General features: G+C 59.8%; 1 protein-coding gene across 1 annotated transcript in view; it reads right to left on the bottom strand.

Annotated features, from left to right (window-relative positions):
- ATP2B4 (ATPase plasma membrane Ca2+ transporting 4) overlaps window positions 1-21,117 on the bottom strand; it is a 47,729-nt gene that overhangs the window by 12,412 nt on the left and 14,200 nt on the right. The window contains exons 2-18 of the mRNA XM_082494720.1: window positions 18,156-18,607; window positions 13,051-13,248; window positions 11,941-12,198; window positions 11,039-11,164; window positions 10,761-10,886; window positions 8,920-8,955; window positions 7,127-7,288; window positions 6,806-7,020; window positions 6,472-6,714; window positions 6,110-6,351; window positions 5,556-5,790; window positions 3,856-4,035; window positions 3,494-3,581; window positions 3,033-3,139; window positions 1,213-1,404; window positions 890-1,103; window positions 233-444 (exon numbers count right to left, since the gene is read on the bottom strand). Coding sequence (XP_082350846.1) covers window positions 233-444; window positions 890-1,103; window positions 1,213-1,404; window positions 3,033-3,139; window positions 3,494-3,581; window positions 3,856-4,035; window positions 5,556-5,790; window positions 6,110-6,351; window positions 6,472-6,714; window positions 6,806-7,020; window positions 7,127-7,288; window positions 8,920-8,955; window positions 10,761-10,886; window positions 11,039-11,164; window positions 11,941-12,198; window positions 13,051-13,248; window positions 18,156-18,351 — 3,030 coding nt within the window. The 5' untranslated portion in view covers window positions 18,352-18,607. The remainder of the gene's footprint in view (window positions 1-232; window positions 445-889; window positions 1,104-1,212; window positions 1,405-3,032; window positions 3,140-3,493; window positions 3,582-3,855; window positions 4,036-5,555; window positions 5,791-6,109; window positions 6,352-6,471; window positions 6,715-6,805; window positions 7,021-7,126; window positions 7,289-8,919; window positions 8,956-10,760; window positions 10,887-11,038; window positions 11,165-11,940; window positions 12,199-13,050; window positions 13,249-18,155; window positions 18,608-21,117) is intronic.

The following is a 21,117-nucleotide window of genomic DNA, read 5'->3' as shown; positions in this document are numbered from 1 at the left end:
TCTAGGCTAGGACCTTTACAGGACACCAGAGGCACACTGGCTGGCCAGCCCTAGCATCTCCCAGCACACTCTAGACCCCAATATTCAGGTTTTGTGTCACCAAGAAGCTACTGGAGAAGAATAAGGGGACAGGACAGAGCTGTGGGCACTGACTGCAGCAGACACAGGTCCTGGCGTCGCGATCCCCTCCCAGCCCCACCAACTTATTCCCACACTGTTTCTGCAGCTTCACCTGAGCTGCAAACGTCCCCAGCACCACTGTGCAGAAGATGGGGTTGCGGTAGATGGCCTCAAAGACGTTCCTCTCCCCATGGATCTTGCGCGCATTGATCTCGTTGAACAACTGCATCATGACAAAGGTGTTGAAGACGATGGTGTAGTGCTCGGTGGGTGGGGAGTGGAGCGGGGCATTTCGGCCACTGTCAATGTCGAAAAACTTCTCCCCTAAGCAGATGAGGGGTTATGGGGAGGGGATGGAGAAGGGCAGGGAAGAGAAGAGAAAATGAGATCCTGCTTCTTCTGCTCTGTACTGGTGGAGGTGGAATTAGGATCCCAGGCTCTTGCTGAAGATCCCTTGACCCAGCTGGGGGGACCCCATGCTAGCCTCACTGAGCACTTAGTTCCTTAAATATGTTGAAAACCTGCTGCCCTGGCTAAAACTGTCTCTGCACCCAGCGAGGTCTTGAGCAGACCCACACCAATGTAAATCCTCTCCTTTAACACCCTTCCGCTTTCCATCCATTATTAAGTGAGCTCTGTCCCGGCCACCGAGTGCCAGCTGAGAGCAAGGCTCCCCAACACTGGTGAGGAATGGGGGCTCACGAGGCAGCGCTGGGACTCTGCCCCTTTCCTTTTCCCCCCGCTGTTTCTTGGGGCCCTCACAGCTCACCTGCAAAAAGCAGTGTGAAAATGATAGTTAGCTGGTACACTGCGTGGCCCAGGATGTTCTTCATCATGGTGCGGGAGATGAGTGGCTTGTTGCGGCCGTATGGCTTGCGCAGCAGCAGGGACTCAGACGGGGGCTCTGTGGCCAGGGCTAAGGAGGCGAAGGTGTCCATGATCAGGTTCACCCACAGCATCTGGACAGCTTTCAGGGGAGAGTCCTGCAAAGACAGCAAGGAGAACATGTCATGCCACCAAGACCGCCCTCTCTTCACTCCCTGTTTCGCAGGAGCCTCTGCTCTCCTCCTGCTGAGCCCAACAGCCCCGTACCTGCGTGATACAGGCGCCCGTGAAGGCCACGATGACGGCCACGACGTTAACGGTCAGCTGGAACTGCAAGAACTTGGAGATGCTGTCGTAGACGTTGCGTCCCCACATCACCGCCTTGACGATGCTGGTGAAATTATCATCCGTCAGGATGATGTCTGAAGCCTCCTTCGCCACATCTGTGCCTGCGATGCCCTTGAGGACCAGGGAGAAAGGGATGGGGTGAGTCACGGAGCCAGCTCGCCATCTGCCCGGCTCTACTTCTTCCCAGAAATAGCCCCGAGAGCCGGTGCCACTCCTGCCTTCGCCAGCAAGTCCTGCTGTGGCTGCACCAACGCACCCGAGAGAGCGGAGGCTCCAAAGTAGCGAAGCCTTCAAGGACAGACACCGGCTTGGCTCCAGAGCAGGGCTCGGAGTCAGTGCAGCTTTACAGCCTGTCGCTGTGGTGGCCCCATACAGGGGCCACAGCGCAGCAAAGCTGGAGAACAGCTTGTAAGCATGGCTTGCTCCTCAGGCCAGGGAACACCGGCATCCCTGGCTGGGCATCTCTGCTGCAAGCAAGGGATGGGAGCCACAAATGAGGGAGAGACTTCAGCGGTGTGAAGCCCCAGTGCCTTCCTGGTGCCTTCTGCCCCATCTGAGGGGGATGGCAGCCCCAGGGCTGCCCACCGCCTCCACAGAGTCACCCGCAGCATCTCAGAAGGGCAGTTTGCTCTGCAGGACCTGGGTTCCCTGCGTTTCTCACCGCCGGCACACAGAGGCGCTCGCTTTGCAGTAATTTAAACACACCGAAGTGATGATGCCCGTAACCAGCCAGTTCCCTGGTGCTTTCCTGGAGAAGCTCTTGAGATTTGCAAGACCCGTCTCAGAGGGGAACCCCCCAGATGCTGCAGAGCATGAGCTTTGGGGCAAGCTGGACAGACCGGCTGATGGTACCTCGCATACCGATGGATCCCCACTCTCTGGAGATCCATGGGCAGCACAGCACCAGTGCCCAGCTCCCAGTAAAACCCAGTACCTGCCCTGGGTCTGATCCTGCACACGGGCAGGGAGCCCCACTCTAACAGTCCCCAAGAGAGGACAGACTACTTTCTGCTGCTGGTTCTAAAGGCTCCAGAAGTGCACTTGGATATTTAACACCTTCGTAAAAATCCCTGCTCCCCCAAAATTTCTCATTTACTCAAAGCTCGTAAGGCATCACCCAGCAGCTAGCTCCTGCTCACGAACCTGAACTTAAAGAATTCACAGGAAACCTGTTAAAACTGACATATTTTCTTGCTTCTTTCGGACAGGGCGAAGAAAAGCAGCAAACCAGGAGATCAGAGTTCTTCACCGTAAATAAACTCCCCAAGTCAGTGCCAGCACCATGCTCGCAGCCTGGGCTGCCCATTACGAGCCTGAGTGGAGAACCGCAGGGATAAATCAAATCACGCTGAGTTAGTGGCTTCCCACGGCTCTCCTGGACCCCACAGCTCAGAAAGCGGGGCCAGGCAGGTCCCTGCTCTGGGTGCTCTGCAAGCACCGTGTCACCTTCAGCTTGGCATGGTCCCCCCAGGTGGGAGAGAGGAGCCCAGCCCTAAGCCAGGCTCTCTGAGGATTGCTTCTCATCAGTCTTTTGCTAATGGTCCTACAAAGTTCATGCGAGTTAAATCAAACCTCCAAAGAAAGTTTATTTCTCTCTTTTTAAGCCATCCTGTAGATTTGGAAGAGAGTTTTGTCGGTCCAGAAATAATTTCAGTGTTAAGAGTAACCAAGTGTGTCACTAGTTTCTCACCCCAGAGAACGAAGGCTGCCCCCGGGGAAAACCCACCACCCATCCATACCATGGCAAACCCAACGTCGGCTTTCTTCAACGCTGGGCCATCGTTGGTCCCATCCCCGGTCACGGCCACCACCTGCCTCTGGTCACCAACGGTGCTGTCGATAATTCCTGAAACAGAGGCAAGCAATTCAGAAAAAATAAGCCTTAAGGGCAGGCTCCCCACACGGATTATGCTGTACAAGTCACAGAATGGTTTGGGTTGGGAGGGACCTTAAAGCTCATCCAGTGCCACCCCCTGCCCTGGGCAGGGACACCCCCCCCCAGCCCAGGTTGCTCCCAGCCCCGTCCAACCCGGCCTTGACCACCTCCAGGGATGGGGCAGCCACAGCTTCTCAGGGCACCCTGCACCAGGGGCTCACCACCCTCAGAGTGAAAAAAGTTTTTCCTACTAAAATCCCCGGGCAGAGCAGGATGAGCCACTGTGGTGAGGGGCAGCAGGCGGGGGAGCTGGTGGGCGCTCACCTTTCACAAGTGTGTGCTTATCTGTCGGGGAGGAACGGGCCAGCACACGCAGCTTGGGCCAGATCTTATCCAGCTGCTCCTGTTCTACCTGCAGGACAAGGCACATATCAGAAAGGGAAGGGATCCCCCCCCAGAAACCTTCTGCCACACCTGAGGGCAAACCCCAAGTGGGACAGGACAGCGCCTTCGCCTCCAGACACCCCTGCGGCTGCGCTGGATGAGGGTCCCGGCAAGCGGAGGGACCACTGCATTTATCCAAGCAGAGGAGAAAAACCCAGCGGGATTCAGCACCTTATGCTGCGGGGGCTGTCGGAGGGGCCACCCACCCCCGCTGCAGAGCAGGACCCGGGGTGCTCTCCCACCTCTCCCTTCTCGTTGCGGATGAGCCGGTTGAATTCCTTCCCCTCCAGGCACAAGAAGTCCTCCCCCGGCAGCAGGATACCACACTTGGTGGCAATGGCACGGGCGGTGTTGATGTTGTCCCCCGTCACCATCCGGACGGTGATCCCTGCACGCTGGCACTTCAGGATGGCGTCCGGCACCTGGGGGACAAGGACGGAGTCAGGAGGGGGTCAGACAGGCAGGGCAGAGCACTCTGGTTTGGTACTGGGTATGCTGGGAGCCAGGCAGCTCCTATTCCACCCTCCCTAAAAGGGTCTGGGGTCAGGAACCGGCACCCAGCTCAGTGCTCACACTGGGGATGAGATGCTGAACTGAAAATTTCCCCCTCCAGAACCAGCTCAGCCATTTATCCCTGGGGATACGGGAAGCCACCAGGGACCGGAGAGGACGCCTGCCCCTGCTCGCTGCCAGCTGCTCCCGCACCGCAGCCTCCTGCCCTCGCCGCGGCTCCAGCCAGACTCGTGTGTGTGTGTCCGGAGCAGCTCCTCCGGCACAAACAGCGTGAGATCTCCCAGCCCCTGCCCCAAGGGGAAGGCAACCTCCCTGCCTCCTCCCCGTCACGCCACGGTGCCGCCAAGGCACAGCCCCGGGATCCATCACAACGGGGGCATTTTGTCCGCCCCCTCCGGCAGCACGTTGCTGCGCTAACAGGTTTATCTATTACGGAGCGGTGGGGGAAGAGGATATTAGTGAGAAATTAGCAAATTGAATCAATGGCCTCCAGAGCCAGTGCAGAAGGGGCATCTGTAATGCAATTCCCAGACCCAGATACTTGAACATCTAATCAGGAAAGATGCAAGCAAGGCAGGAGCATGGGGGCAAGCTCCAAAATATAATCAAGAGGCAGGTATCGGAGAGCTTATTGCATTAGCCCAGCTGCCTGCCAGGAACCAGCTAGATCAGCCTTGTCCCTCTCCAACATCCCTCTGTCACCCCTACGTGGTGTCTCCGTGCACCTTTCAACTGTGTGTGGAACCAGTCTGGCTCGTGCACAAACCCCTGGTAGGAGCTGGGGGGAAAGTTGGGGGGAAACAGCCTGCCACCAGGTCATTTTATCATAGAATACTAGAATTGTTGGGGTTGGAAGGGACCTTTAAGATCATCAAGTCCAACCATTAACCTAACCTGACAAAACCACTTCCCTAAGCACCACCTCCACCCTTTTTTTAAACACCTCCAGGGATGGTGAATCCACCCCCTCCCTGGGCAGCCTGTGCCAATGTTTGATAACCCTTTCAGTGAAAATTTTTTTCCTAATATCCAATCTAAATCTCATCTGGCATAACCTGAGCCCATTTCCTCTCATCCTATCACTTGTGACAAAGGAGAAGAGGTCAGCCCCCACCTCTCTACAACCTTCTTTCAGGTAGTTGTAGAGAGTGATAAGGTCTCCCCTCAGCCTCCTCTTCTCCAGGCTGAACAACCCCAGTTCCCTCAGTCGTTCCTCATAAGACTTGTCCTCCAGACAATTTTGCCCAGGTATGGGAGAGAAATGCCGGCAGCAGGGAGGCGTTTGCACGGGGCACTTCAGGGATGGATGCAGAGGAGCTGCTTGTGCTTTCGTAAGGGACTCGTGGTCCTGAACAGCAGGGAAAGGGGCTCCTGGCCCAGGAGTGGGGCTGGGGTGGAAAACAGGCAGGGCAGAGCTGGGGTTCGGTACCTCTGGCCGCACAGGGTCCTCTATCCCGACCACAGCGATGCAGGTCAGGTCAGACAGGATCTCATTCTCACTGTCCCAGTCTGGCTCAGCATCAGCAGGGAAGTCACGGAAGGCCAGGCAGATGGTCCGCAGCCCATGGCAGGCCATGGGCTCTATCACCTTCTTCACCATCTCATCTCGGTCCTTCACCTTGAACACCCGGGGGTCACCGTTCTTGTCCAGGATCCTGGTGCACCTAACGCAGGACCAGGACGGAGGGTGAGGGGGACCAGTGGTGGCACGCACTGCCGGCTCAGCGATCTGCTCCCCATCACCCAGCTTCCCCATCTGCAAACTGGGAACATCCCCCCTACCAACAGCTCCGTACAGCTTTACCAAAGCCACCCTGAGAGAGTTAAACACTTCGCATGGCAGCGCCTCCCAATAGTCACCTCCTCCCTGCTCCACATGAGCACCCTTCACCCCGCAGCCCCCCAAAACAGCTCCACAGTGCATCGAGAGCCTAAAGCCCACAGGACGGGGAGAGGACTGGGGTAGCAAGGGAGGACGGTTACTTGCGGAGGATGATTTCGGATGCTCCCTTGCTGTACATGCGGAAGCCTCCATTGCTGTTCTTCAGCACAGTGCTCATGGACTTGCGCACCGAGTTGAAGGTGTAGACCTTGTAGAGCTTCTCCTCTGGTACTTCGTTCCGCACAGCCTGGTAATCCTGCTTCAGGTCCAGCACGAAACCCAGCAGGGCGCACTCGGTCTTGTTCCCCACTTGCCGGGGTAGCCCCGCTTGCTTCTCAGGTGGCTGGAGGGGAAGAAGGGAAAGGAAAAGCAATGCCAAACCTTGGTATGGCAGGATGGGAGCTGCAGGGATGGCCAATGGTGGGAAGACCACAGGACACAAGGTTGTGCTTCTCCAACTCACCAGGATCTTGGATGTGTAGGCAGAGTTGATGGCGACACCGTTGACTATGAGGTCCAGGATCTTGGGCAGGATGGCGTCAGGGTCAGGGATCTGGCGGTAGTGGGTGTCCCCCACGTAGGCCTGCACCACGGTCATGCGGTTCATGGTGAGCGTGCCCGTCTTGTCCGAGCAGATGGCAGTAGCATTGCCCATGGTCTCGCATGCATCCAAGTGTCTCACAAGGTTGTTGTCCTTCATCATTTTCTGCAACAGGCACCATGACCCAGAAGGTTACAGCCAAAAGCCTGAATTTCCCCATCATGCCCCCAGGAATCCCACTGCATCATGGTCTCACCTTCACAGAGTAAGCCAGGGAGATGGTGACCGCCAGCGGGAGCCCTTCAGGCACAGCCACCACCAACACAGTAACACCGATGATGAAGAACTTGACGAAGTACTGGATGTAAATGGGGGTGCACTCTGCCAGCCAGGGCCGCCCCTGCACCCCAAACGTGTCGATCACGAAGTACAGCACCAAGATGATGACAGTGATGGCTGACATGATCAGCCCTGGGGGAAGAAGAGGTAGAGCAGCAGGTGAGGGGATGCAGGGGAAGGGGACAGCCTTCTGGGAGAGCTCCAGGATGACAGCTCGTGCCAGGCCACCGCCACTCACCTGCCTTCCCAATCTGGACTGCCAGTCGCGTGAGCTTCCCTTGCAGCACGGACTTCTCCTTCTTGGGCACCTTCACCTTCTTCTTCTCCTTCTCCTCGTTTTCCACCCCTTCCTGGCTCTTCAGGGGCTGGATCTCTAAGGCCACACCATCCTGAGTTTTAGCTACAGCCCAGGGCAAAATAAGACACCACGTGTGAATAGGAGAGAGACCAGGAAAACCTGTAGGACACCACTGAGAAAGATGGTGGTGAGAGAGAGAGAAAACCCAGAACAAGAACCATTCCCGACAACACACGCATCCGAGCACACGGCAACCTCGTGTCCCGGGGCCCTGCCACCTCTCTACGGGGCAGTTTTCTGCCATCTACCCCAGCCCCACGGATAAAAGATCCTCAGAGCTGACACTGGTGATGTGACCCCTGCATTGGTCACACCTCTAAGGCAGCGCTGCAAGAAACCCTCCGGCCAGGCGTTGGGGTGGAGGCAGGTCTCTTCTAGCCTCGTCTGAAGGCTGCTTTACACCCCGCAGCAGATGGGGAGCACTTTGGGCTGACCCCAGAGAGGCTCCGGTCACCCACATCCCCTGATGAGCATCCCTGCTCCGTGTCCCGCTCCCGATGCCACCTCTGCAGTGCCCTGTGGGCAGCTCAGCAGGAATCACTTGCCAGGGGAGCGACTGAGGAGGTGAGATGGAGGGGGGACGGTTAGAAATTTGGATGAAGATTGAAGAGGAGGGAGCCAGCTCCTTGAACCCCAGCCTTGAGCCATCCGTCACGTTTTTGAGGACCCGAGGCAGCCAGGCTCTCACAGCTTCTCTAATTGGTCCAGTCCAGCTGAAGGTCTGCACCAGAGAGACCCAGGGTGACCGGAGGATGGGGAGAGGGATGGGACCGCTTCCCCCCCGCCCCCCGAGAGGTGCCTCCTCAGCCATTGGGGCTGGAGGAGCAGTGGTGGCCCCATAACTGCCTATGGCTGCCCCGGGACTTGTCCTCTCCTGACTGCCACCGCTCAATGGCTCGAGACACCCCGGAGCTCGTGGCCACTCCACATCGGACACCTCCACGGTTACGACAGACCCGACACGGACAAAACAAGCACCCGGACACAGTCTGACGGGAAGGAGGGAAACTCAAACTGCTGAGAGGAGAGAGAAAGAGAGAGAGAGGGGTGGAGAGAGAGGTGCAGAAATGGGCTTCTTCCACAGCCTGCAAAGAACAGTGTGAGAAACACTGGCGAGGAGACGCTCACGGAGTCGAGGCCATGGGAGGAGAGGGTGCAACCATCGCGTTGGCCAGGCCCCGTGGGACATTTCATCCCGGAAATGGTGTGAGGGGACCCATGTCTCTTCCCTGAGCCGTGCCCAAACACAAGCCCCACACAGGGATGGCTTCTGGGGGACACAAGGGCTTCAGAGCCACCAGGACACAGCTGCAGCACTTGTCAACATGGATGAAGTTTGCCCCGAGAAAGGGATGCTCTGCCAATGGTCCGGGCAGCTGGAAGAGCCCTGTTCTCCCTGCACAAAGGCTCTGCCCCAGGCAGGGGCAAGGTGGCCACAGGGAAAGCTGGCCAGCCCCATCCCAGCTATGCACAGCCTCGTGGTGGGGTGCCGGAGGGCACCGCGATGCCATGCCGGGGCCATTGGCTGCAGGACCGTTGCACCCTCTCCCAGGACAACGAGGCGAGAGTCCCGCCGGAGCAGCAAAGAGCACAGACTGATGAGAAGAAGGAAGGAAGGAGGAATGCTCGGTAGTTAGTGTGGTGCTGGTTCAAAGGATGGAGAGGCTGGTTACCTTTGTTGCGATTTTCGGGGACTCCGGTTTTTTTACCTGTTCAAAGAGAAAAAGGGTGGAGGGCTGAGCACATGGACCCAACGTTCACTGTCCGGCTGGTGGGACAGCCCGGGGCCGGCCCTGCTCCCAGGGGCCATGCACTGCTCCAGCAGCATCCATGTGCAGGGCTCAGCACCCTGCGGTCACCCTCTGGACACCACGCCTGACTTGATCCATGGCTCACGGCACCAGGGAGGCTCCGGAGCTCCCCGACTCCCCCAGGTACCCTGTCCCCAAGGCTTCAGACTTCCCCACCTGCAAAGCACCCGCTACGACCCCTGTCAGTGCTTCAAAGGGTGCCAGTGGTGTCTCAGACCCCCTTGGGGAGAAGAAACCGTAAGTGGAGCTCAATGTCCCTGCAGCATGCACCAAGCACCAGTGCTCGCTGCCTCCCAGTGCCATGGGGCGCAAACGGATCCACCCGGGAGGCGCAGACCTGCCCCTCCCTGTGGGCAGCACTATGCCCATAGTGGGCTGTGGTGGGCAAGGTCTGCACATGGGGGTCCCCCAATGTGCCTCCACAGCACGGGAAGCACAGTGCTGCTGCAATCTAAACCAACCTTGTGCAACAAAGAGTTTATATGCCTTCCCTCCATCACACCCCAGCACCACGGTGGGGGATGAGCCCCCTACCCCACTTCACTCCCCAATTGGGGGCTGCAAGACACAGAGCTGGGTTTGCTGCGGGGCTGAGCGACAGAGCTGGAAGGCTGGGAAAACACGGAGCGCCGTGCCTGGGCTCCCGGGCAAGCTGCCGCTCAGCTCCAACAGCGGCACCATTCCCACGTCTCACCCTGCACTCCCACCTCCAAGCTGGCAGCTAAACCCCGAGAGCTCCGCAGCCGCCGAACCCCAGCGATGCGAGCCAGCCGCCCGCCCGCCCCGGGAGAGCGGAGCTGGAGAAACCCAGCGCACATGCGGCCCGGAGCCGCGACGGCTGCCAGGAGAGGCCCGGCAAGCTTCTTCTCCCTGCCTGGCATCGTCTCCCGGGAAGGGCTCCCCGGAGCAGGGACGCCTGCGATGCCAGCCGGCGGCTCGCTCCTGCCAGCTCCTCGCAGCTGCTCCCAGTGAGCCCAGACCTGCTGAACAGGGGTGCGGGGACACAGGGGAGAGCAGGAGCTTCCCAAGCCTGGCTTTAAAGCTGGTATGGGAGCTGCCACCGAGCAGCAAGATGTGAGAGCCGAGGCAGGAAAGCATTCGAGCCCCAGCATGATTTAGGAGACCTCAGCCCACCTGGCCGCTCTCCTACCCTCCATCCCCCGGCACGCAAACCCCCTCTCCCTCTTGCCACCCTCTGCACCTCGCCTCCTTCCCCAGTGAGCTCAGGGGACGCCAGCAGAGATCTTCGGCAAAGTCCTCAAGGTTCTGGATGGGCTACCAACATCCTGCAGACACCCAGGACTCACCTTCCCACCACGGGGTGGGCAATGAGCACCGTGCCACGGCACCGCAGGGCATCGCTATCAGCCACCTTTCCCTCTGAAACTTGACCCCCTCACCCTGCAACTCCAGGCTGGAGAAGAGAGAGTTGGAGCCGTGTCCGAAAGAGCTGGCAAGCAGAGGTCTGGGTGCATGGGGGGCTTTCCTCAGGCAGCACGATCCCCGGGCTGTGGGCAAAGGGGCTGCAGGGGGGGATCCCCTCCACCGCCTTGAGAGCTCACCGTACCTGCCTGGGTCACCGGTACTAACACACAACTGTGTCCCACGGATGTGGGTGTAGCTTGTCACACACCGGTGGATGCTTCCCAGGAAAGGGAGAAAGGCAAAAGGAGGGAAAAAGCAGGTTCAGTGGATCTCCTCACCTTTCTTCACCTTCTTTTCCTCATCTCCTTCTCCCGCGCCCAAGAGAGTGAAGATGATTCCCGTCTGGGAGTTGATACCCACAGCCGTCACCACCATCCTGCCGGAGCCCTCCATCACGTGAGTACCTGGCAGAGCAGGAAGGCCACGGTGAGAGAGGACCCTGGGACACCATTCCCATCTCCTCCACAACACCGGGACACAGGGCTCGGAGGCAACCACATCTCCATCACGGCACAAACCCAGCCCAGCCCACACAAAAGCCACCTGCGATCCTCACCCGACAGCAGCATGGGGTCTTTATCCAGCGATTTCTTGACTTGGTCTGACTCCCCGGTCAGCGAACTCTCATCTATTTTCAGGTCATTGCCTTGGATCAGGATCCCATCTGCTGGCAAGAGGTCACCTAGGAGAGGAGCAAAGAGCGGGGTGAGCCCCAGCCCGGGCAGCCACAGCTCACCCCTGCCCGCCTCGTCCCAGGAGAAGGCTTCATGTCTCAGCAAAAGGACTGAAAACTCAGTCTCAGACCAAATCTAGAGGGAGGAGAAGCAACAGATGGGTATTATAAGATAGCTCCAAAATCTTCACTGATGTACAAAAGCATCCATTGCGAGAACGTTTGCTCAATCAGTGCTTCCCCCATCTGGTTTTACTGAATCAACACCACATCCTTCCCAAAGCCTCCTGCTACATCCAAACCGTTACACAAACCCATCATCCACCCCCCGAGGAAGGAAAAAGCCCTATGTGAAAATGAACACCATGTTGGACCAATCTCCTTCCTGACAGGAGCTGAGCATACCCTCTGGTAAACAAGGAGCAGCACCTGGTTTAGCCCAAGCGCTACATCTCCTTGCTAAGGAGATGTTCACCAACATGGACATGGTTGTGAAAACAAACCATTTTTGGAGACCAGCATGTTGCTAAAGCCACCCAAAGCTGTGTGCAGAGCCTGGCTTAGCTCTGCCAGCCCAACTCTGGGCTGGCAAGCAGCAAGGTGAGTGGAGCTCCATCACCCGCATGGGAGCATCTCTCATCGCTCGTGACCACAGTACGCTGCAGAGTGTAACTGGAGGAGCCAGCTCTTCCCCTCAAGGCAAAAGGGCTGGCAAAGCAGAGAGGAGGAACCGCCAGGCTCCTGAGGTGGAGGGACAGACCCCAGCCACCGCCGCCTCCACTCACCATACTTGATCTGCGCGATGTCTCCCACCACGATCTCGGCCACCGGGATCTGAATCACCTGCCCCTTGCGGATGACCGTAAACTTCTGCTCCTGCTCGATGCGGCTCTGGAGGCCCCGGAATTGCTTCTCCTTGCTCCAGTCATTGAAGGCGGTCACCAACACCACAATGATCACCGAAAACAAGATAGCCGCCCCCTCGATCCAGCCAGCCTGCGACTCACCCTCGTCCTCCACGCCGCCTGCCGACTGGCCGCACACTGCAGTCGGAGGAGAGAACTCATTTGCACAAGACACCCGCTTCCCTCTGAGTAACACGCTCGGAGCAGAGCTGGAAGACAGTTACTCCTCCCTCCTCCTCCCTGAGCTGGTCCAAGGGCTTCCCCTGCTCTCAGGAGAGGGTTTTTACATCCCTGGAGGCATTTGGTTGTGGGTTGATTTTTTTTTTTTTTTACCTCCTCTTTTTTTTTTTTTTTTCTTCACTTTTCATTTTTGGCAGAGGTTGGGCTGAGGGAGCCAGGACAACTGGCTTCTATTTCCAGTTGCAGCACCCAGCCCTCTCTGGGCTGCGTGACCCTCGCGTGAGTCACCGTCTCCTTGCATCTCCAGATCCCTGCCCCTGCTCAGCTCCTCCAACCATACAGAGCTCCAGGGCCGGGGAGGAGGAACTTGCCCAACACCATTGCTCATGGGGTGTCACGACTGGGAGGAGCACTCTCTGGTCAGGGGGAGGTACCAGGGGACCGAGAGCCTTGTCCCTCCATGCCCAAACCAAAAAAGAAGCCCCATGGGACTTAGGGAGCCACCAAAGCAGATGGACCCCCTTGGCCTTTGAGCATCCTTTGGGGGAGCAGCTCTGAGCCATGCCACGGTGTTGGCTGTGCCCAGACACAGCCACCAGTGTGGGTCCCTGGATGGAACCATGCCAAGGACCCCAAGGATGGGGAGAAGCCACCAGCTACGGGTGGGCACCAGGGTGGAGGGACCTACGAGGTGACCTTCCAGAGACAGCACCTGTCCCCAAGCCCTGCTCCCGCACCGGCTGGGCACGGCAGCACACGTGGGTCCCCCACCAGGCACCCCACTGTGCCGCGGGGTCCCCAGGGACTCACGTTCATTGTCACCACCCGGAGGGTGGTAGAAGGACAGGCCCAAGGAGATTATGGCTGCGATTTCCAAGATGATCAGTGTGACGTCCTGGAGTGCCTCCCACACTAACTGCAGGAACGTCTTGGCCTTTTTGGGAGGAATGAAGTTCTGGCCGAAGACCTGCCGCCTCTTCTCCAGGTCGGTGGGGTTCCCGGACAGGCCTGGAGAGGGGAGAGACGGAGATGGGGGCAAACCTCACTGCTGCCCCACAGCCCCCCCCCCCCACCAGTGGCACCCCTGCAAGGAGCAGCTCCCTGCCTGCAGGGGGGGCAGGAGGTGCAGGCAGGGGGGAGCCGAGGCAGGGCTTTGCTCCTGTCACCCATGGGGCAGCGGACATCCAACCGGTGGGGCAGGACGCTGCCGGAGCCGCGGGCAGGAGAGCGGCACAGGGGCCGGGGCGAGCACGCCGAGCCGCCTCTCCCCGGTGCAGCCGCCTCACGAAAGCGCCCGAGTGCCAGTTAATGCCAGTTGGCACTGGCCGGCTTGTTTACATGCTGCATCAAATTAGCCGTAAATCTGGCACCGCGAGCGGCGCTCGGAGCTGAGGGAGCCACCTGATCCCTCTTCTCCTGCCAGCTCGGAGGAGCAGCCGCTGCGGAGAACGACTCGGCGCAGCGGGAACGTCTCCGAGCTCGGCTGAGCCCCACGGACGTGCCACAACCGCAGGGGCCGGGGCAGCGGGGCCGAGCCAGCTCCTGGGGGGACAGCTGGTGGAGGAGACCTTTTGACAGCTTCTTGCTCTTGCTCAGTGAGGAATTCTACCTTCTGAAATACATTTTACCTTTTAAAAGCGCATTCTTCCTTTTCAGGGCTGCTGCTGAAAAAAAGGGGGAGGGAGGAAGGGAGCAGGATGGCCCTGAGCTGGGGCTGCTGATCCCGGGGGGAAGGGGTGAGAAAAAGGGGGGTGAGAAAAAGGGGGGGCTGATCTCCTGCCCCCAGGTAGACTGTGAACAGAGCAGCCGTCAGAACCCTCCCGTCCCAGGACGGGGGTCAGCAATGGGAGATGGCAATTCCTCCCCAGTCACCCCCTGTATTAAAACCATTAAAAAAAAAAAAAAAAAAAAAGCTGATGGGGTCCAAGGTGAGAGCATCCCCCTCCACCTTGCCCAGCATTACCTTAACCGAGCCCCTGCGCTGAGCACACCCCCCCCCGCTCTCCACCTTAAGATGGCCCACAGGGCTGCTGCCAGCTCCCGAGATGCAGCGGGCATGCGGCTGTAACGGCCGGCCCTGGACGTGTCCTGGTGCCTGGAGCAGCCTGGCAGCGATGCCCTCCTGGGGGGACCGAGCCCTCCCACTCCTGGGACAGACACCTCCCCACCAGCTCCGTTGCATCCCAGCCGGGAGGAAGCGGCAGGATGAATCCCGTTGCCCCTCCAATTTCTCCTGCGACTGCACCCCGCGGATGCAGGGAGGGGACACGCTGGCAGGGCATCCCCATCTGGCAGTGATGGGGCAGCAGGATCCCGGGATCTCCCGCCCTCCCCTTCCCCCCCCATGGCCTTCCTGAGCCCAACCCATGTGGGAACGCTTCCCGCCCAACCTCTCCGGCGGGACGGATGGAAAATATGGCTAACTGCCGCGGCTTGACTCATGCCGGCGCCAGGGCAGGGGAGGCACGGCGTGTGCCGCGGGCAGGCGTGACAGGCACACACACGTTCCCGCACGAGGACGCGGGATGCTGCCGCGGGGCACGGGAGGTTGCACACGTGGCTCTTCCAAAGCCCACGTCCCCCACTATGGGAATACCCCCAGAGCTGCCCCCCATCCTCCCGGGGCAATTGGGGAAGAAGAGGGCTTTCAATTTATCTGTGCTGCCACGGGGAAGAGCAGGAGCAGTGGGCACTTAACTCCAGGGATGCACTGCGGGTCCCGGCCGGGGCCACTGCAGGGCCTGGAGGGTACCGATTAGCGGGAAATTAGATTAGAAATTTTGGATGGAGGCCACAAGTGACAGCAGGAGAACACAACCCCCCGTACAGTCACCGGTCCCTGATTAGAGGGGAGGCACTGCAGCCCGGAAAAGCTGCTTTTGGGTACCAAAGCCTTCAGCCCCCAAAGCGAGCTCCTCGCCCTGGCTGGGGAAGGAGGTGGCAGCCCCGGGAGCCGCTACCGCCAGCGGGTGAGTCAGGGCGGTGTTTGCTGACACTCGTCATCCAGGGGAGACCGGGAAGGGAGACGCTTTAATCGGTGAGTCACCGAAGCCGCCTGTGCTTCACCGCTGCCGCCGCCACCACCACCGCCCCGCTCCCCTTCCCACCCTGCCCGACCCACCTCGGGGACGGGGCTGAGGGAGGAGGTGGGAAGCCAGCGCCCAGAGAGCCCCCCCAGCACCAAGCCCCTTTAGGGAGCAGCCCTAAGGGGTTGGGGTCCACCAACAGCTTTCAGGGCAAGAACCAGAGCAGCAGGTCCCAGTGGACCCCCACACTGGGGAGACCCTCTCTGAACAAGCACTGGCATGGAGAGATCCCACCCTACGAGGACAAATCACCCGAGGGACCCCTCAGGGTGAAGGCAGCCCCTGGGTGGGGGGACGGGGACACTGTGGCCAGCATCTGGCTGCCCCATCCCTGGAGGTGCTCAAGGCCAGGTTGGACGGGGCTTGGAGCAACCGGGGCTGGGGGGAGGTGTCCCTGCCCGGGGCAGGGGGGCACTGGATGGTCTTTAAGGTCCCTTCAAACCTAAACCATTTCGTGATTCACCCTGTGGGGACAGTGCCAGGCTCAACCGATGACAGCCAACGCTGCAGCACGGAGAGAGGAGCATCAGCACCGAGGGGCAGGAACCACACACACCCAGATGGGATCAAACTGCTCCAGACACTGCCCACAACGGGCTGCTGCATTTTACGGTGGGGCAGGAGGTCTGGGGGACTCTCCAAGCAGGCTCTGCTGTGCCAGCAGCCCCCTCGCATGACACCCAGGAAGAGCACAGGGCCACTGCTCCATCCCAGCGGGATAACGAGCGGAGGGATAACGAGCACGGGGCCGGGCGCAGACATCTGCACAGGGGCTGCCTACTGCTGCGACACGCACCCAGTGCCCGCACACGCAGCAGAGCCCCTTCTCATGCCCACGGGTCCAGCGATGCTCCCGGGCTTCGGCCGGGCAGTGCCAGCTCGGGGAGGGGGTTTGCAGGCAGAGGGGGGCTCAGGGCCAAGTCTGAGTCAGCCCCAGCGCTCCGCATAGCGCTTCCCAGAGGGAAGCAGCCCCACACCACACATGCCAAGCCATGGCCGGCATCCCCCAGGTTGCATATCTTTCCCTAAACCCCGGCTGGGGCATCCCACCTGCAAACACAACCTGAGCTCACCTGCGCTGCACTCCCCGGGGCCAGCGGCCGCCCGGGCACCCCGTCCCCGTTGCCCAGGCTTTGCCCACCGATGCGTCCAGGCAGGGGACACGGTCCCAGTTTGCAGCTTCCCGACCTGCTGGGGTTTCCCTCATCGTGGCACCGCGGCAGTGTCATGCCACATGTCACACTCTCGGGTAGGTGCCCTTGGAGAGCCCCAGCACAGCAGGATCCAAGTGTCCTGCTCTGATGGGGTCGGACGGAGGGGTCACAGGCTGCCTTGGACTTTCAGTCTTCCTAAAAATCCAAACTTGTAGGGAATAGCCTCTTTTTGCTTTCTGTGCTCAACAAGACGGGGTTTGGAACAGGCAACAAAGCTCACTTCCGGAGCGAGAGGGTGAGACAGGGATGTGCTGTGGGTACGGCGTACAGCGATGCCAACCAGTGCCTGAGCAGCACTGGGGATGGATGGGCAGCCCTTCACCTCACCCTCAGCAAGAGCTGTCAGGCCAAGGCAGAGCCTTTCGGGTTCGCTTCCCCCCCTCCCCTCTCCTCCCACCCCCAAAGGAGCTCGCTCCCAGTTTGGCAGGGCCAAACACATTGTTTTGCGACCTGGACTTGGTATTTCCACCGGGAGTCCCCCCCTTCTCTAATGACATCCCGATATTGTCTCCCCTTCCCGGTCCCACTCACAGCTGGGAAACATGCTAATCCCCAGCTAACGGCACTAATAATAACCCGCGAGTTTTCAGAGCCACGGCGCAGCCACGTCCCCCCATCCCACACAGCCACCGTGGGGCCGCATCCTGCCAGTGCTCTTCCCAGCCCCAGGTAAACCCTCGGTGCTGTAAACACAGGGGGGTCTCTCCCCCTTGTACCCCTCTTCATGCCAAGGAAGGGGTGAGTCGCCACGCAAAGGAACCCGCAGCCACCCCACACTGGGAGTCCCAGCGCCTACCCCTCGATACGGGGGTCCGGAAAGGCCATCCGGGACCACAGGGAGGAAAGGTGACATCCTTCCATCAAAGCCTCCCAAAAGTGACCTGGCACCCGCAGGCAAGCATCACTGCCACCACTCAAACCTGTGATGGCTCAGAAGCCCTCAACCAGGTTTTACATTCCCACAGCCGCTCAAGAAGCCCTACAGATCTGGGGGAAGCCCAGGTGGCATCTCCCCGTCCCCTTTGGGGACGTGCTGCCTGTCCCCTGGCTGAGATGCTAACACCCCGCGCAGGAGCTCCGAGTGGTCCCACCACCTCCTCGAGTGCGCTCCAACCTTTACTCTCCTTCACCCGCAGCCGGCGCAGCCCTGCCGTTAGCGCGGTAAATTATTAAACAGGGGAAAGGCTGGTGCTGACCTGTGGGGCAGCAGCTCGGCTGCCGACACGAGCCCCCACCGGCCCTGCGCCCCTTTTACGCCCCATCAGCTGCTCGCCCCTGCCCGCATCCCGCCTCCGCTCCATCCTCCCCAGGGGACGCGGGGCTCCGGGCTACGCCTCGGGGGAAGCCCCAGGGAAGATGCTGCTCCACTTTTTTCTTTTTTCTTTTTTATTCCTCCTCCTCTACCCTAAATGATCGTTTTATTAAGACGCAGGGAGCCATCTCCCAGGAGGCTCGCGATGGAAGCGACGGGGCCGCACTCTGAGCTCAGCTGTGAGAGCTATCTGAGCCATCGCCCTCCGGCCACCAGCTTGAACCCTGCGTGGCCCCAACCCAGAGGCACCAGTTGGACCCGAGCGGGTGGTGCCACCTTGCAGACCACAAGACGGCCGCTTACCTTCAACTGGCGACGTCTTCAACCTCTTGCAGACATTCTGCACGCCACCATAGGAGTCATTGAGCCGGGCAACTGCCTCAGCGCTCCTCAGCTCCATGAGGTTCCTGAGCTCCACCATGGAGCAACCAAAGTCCCCCTCATGGTTGCCTTCGGCAACCGAGTTCCCGGGGTGGTGGTCGGCCACGTTGTTCGTCATCTTGCCGGCGCGGTGGCGGTGACGCCGGCTCGCGGCTCCTGCGGCGCCTTCCCTCGAGGGTCCGGCGGGGGGATGCTCGGGGCGGCCCCTTCCCTGGGGGCTGCCCGGGTGAAGCGGGTGCCTCTAACCGAGCCCAACTTCTCCGGATAAAGGTGTAAACAGGATGTGCATGTTACCGCGGAGGCGACCTTAGCAACGACCAGCGTGCATCTCCCGCAGAAGGAGGAGGGCTCCCTGGATACCACAGCAACTGGAGCTGCAAAAACAAGGATGGGAAACAAAAATACCGGCATTAGAAGGTCTGTTAATAAACACACGTGCCCCACGGGGCAGGCGAGCGGGAGCAACAACACCCAAGGGTGGGCACCCACCAGAAAGAAGGTGGTTTGGAGGTGCTGGCTTGTTCACCCAGCCCCGGGGGTCAGCGCGATTTGACCAAAAAAAACCAACCAACCAAACAACCTGGATGAGCAGAAGTTGACCTTGCAGGGAGCTCAGATGGGTTCGGCACGGACCGGGGCATTTCATGGGCGCTCGGCTACGCCGCGGGGAAAACCGGCAGCAGCAGCTCCGGCAGCGCACGGGGCCGGGCAGGAAGGGCGCCCAGGTGGTTCTTCGCTCAACCCCCAGCTGCCCAGCCCAGAAAAACACTCCCATTCAGTTTGGTTTAAAAATACATCTCGGCAGTGGAAAACAGCTGCTTCCTCCGCCGGCTGCTGTCCCAGGGCGTAGCGCCGGCTCACCGCACTGCCAACAGGTAAGCAGAAGCATCCCGCCGAGCGAGCCGGCACCGACGGAAAGGGGCTCGCAGCACCCGGCGGACTTTTAATCAGCGGAGAGACTCGGCAGGAACCAGAGAAGCTGCTAAAACCTGCACGCTTCTCTAAAATGAAGAGGCTTTTGCATTAATGACCCTTTCGGAGCGTGTCTCAGGAAGCCCTCTGGATCCTGCTGGCAAGCTCTTGCGCCGCGAGCGGGTTCCCAGCCTCGGCTCTCACAGCCCCAAACTGCTGCCAGCCAGGTTACACCCCAGCCCTGCCAGCGAGGGCAGGCGAACCCCAAAACCGCTTCAACCAGCAAGACTTGAGCACTGCGGCCAGGCAGGGACCAGAAGCATCCCACAGCCCGCTCCCCTTCCCCGGGAGTTTGGAGTCTGGGGTCCCCCTCTGGCATCCCCGGCAGAAGACGGGCGCTAGGGACACAGAGGGAGCAGGGGGAGCAGCACAGGCTGGAGGGGGAAAGGGCTTTCTCTTGCCTAAGGTGCCCTCCAGCTCTGTTCCCAAGCTCAGATGCCAGCAGCGATGCTCCCAGACACCTCTCCAGCACTACAGAGGTGAAGTGCCTGCATGAGAGGCTCTTCACGGAGAGAAAATAAAGCCTTTCCTAGTGCAATATAAATGAAGAGGGGAACGGCCACAAAGACAGCATCAGCACTTAGACAAGAGGTCCAGAGGTGGCAGAGCACGTGGCCAGAAAGGTCAAGCGGCCAGACAAGAATGGGAGAAAGGAGGGAAAACACCCATCGCTGCATCCTGGGAGCACACGGGGTGCACCAGCCCTCCCAAACCCACGAGACGGGCTCCAGACCATCATGGGGGCATCCCAGCACCACCCCACAGCAAACCACCCTGATTCCAGCCCTGCTCACGCCAGCTCTGCAACCCCTGGGGTGGCCAGACCCCCAAAAAGTAAAGCACTCCTCCCTGCACACCCGACCCCGCGCCTGGCCCCTGCGAGCAGCTCCCCTCCCTGCCTGCAACACCCAGGGCAGCTCTTGGCTTTATCAGGAGGCAACAGGCACCAACCGAATCTCAGGGACACCAGAGATGCCGCCGCCACGGGAAGGTCCCATCCACCAGCCGCGGGCAGCAAAGGGATGGGGAGCACAGGGACAGGTTCCCCCCACGGCATCGCTGCGGCTCCAGGGGCACCCAAACTCGCACCCCAGGGACAGAACGCTGCCGCTGCCCCAGAAAAGCAGAGATCACCAGCACCAGCTTGGACACCAGCATCCTTGTCCATGTCCCAGTCCGGTCACCCCGCTGCTCCTCGGGGAGCTGAGCTCATCTATCATTTAAAGGCATGAAAGCTGCCGGCAGCGGGAGGTAGGAGACGGCGGGTCCAATTAAGCAGACTCCTGCTGATCAAGAGGAAAAAAAGATAATTCCCCCCACCTCGATACACTATTTTTTTTTTTTCCCTTTCATAGCGACTAACATCTTCTGAGGAGAGCTCAGAGGTTAAGAGAAAGACAGTTAATTAATACTGTAACGGTCTAGTCCATAATTACCCCTAAAGGAGCCTATGGGGCACCGATCATTATCAGCCCGAGCCCAGCCATGAGGCTCCTTCCCTCCAGCAGCGCCGGCTCCGGGGACTTGCTCCACCGGTCACGAAGAAAGGAGGAACTGTGGCTGGGGAAGGCTGTTGACACCTGCTTTGAGCATCCTCCACCAGCCCCAGTTTGGGGTCAGAGACCCATTCCTGGCCCGTCTCTGCTCCATCCCAGTGGCACAGGACAGGATCCCGCGCTCTTGGCCAGGCTGGGAAGGATCCCTTAAGGCTTCCCTAACAGCTAACGCTCTAACGAGCTCCTAATGACTCCAGCAGCGTTCAGCAGGCTGTCCCGAACTCTCATAATTCATTTCCAGAGCCCCCAGGCGCTGGAGAGGAAGAAGTGCTCCCCGAGGATCCCCCTGGCACACAGGGCAAGAAAACACAGCCCCGGCGGGGAGAGCCCGACCGGGAGCCCGAACACGCTGCCCT

The sequence above is a fragment of the Vanellus vanellus genome, assembly GCF_965231255.1.
Source record: "Vanellus vanellus genome assembly, chromosome: 23".
NCBI lineage: Eukaryota > Metazoa > Chordata > Aves > Charadriiformes > Charadriidae > Vanellus > Vanellus vanellus.
This window is presented reverse-complemented; position numbering and strand designations above follow the sequence as displayed.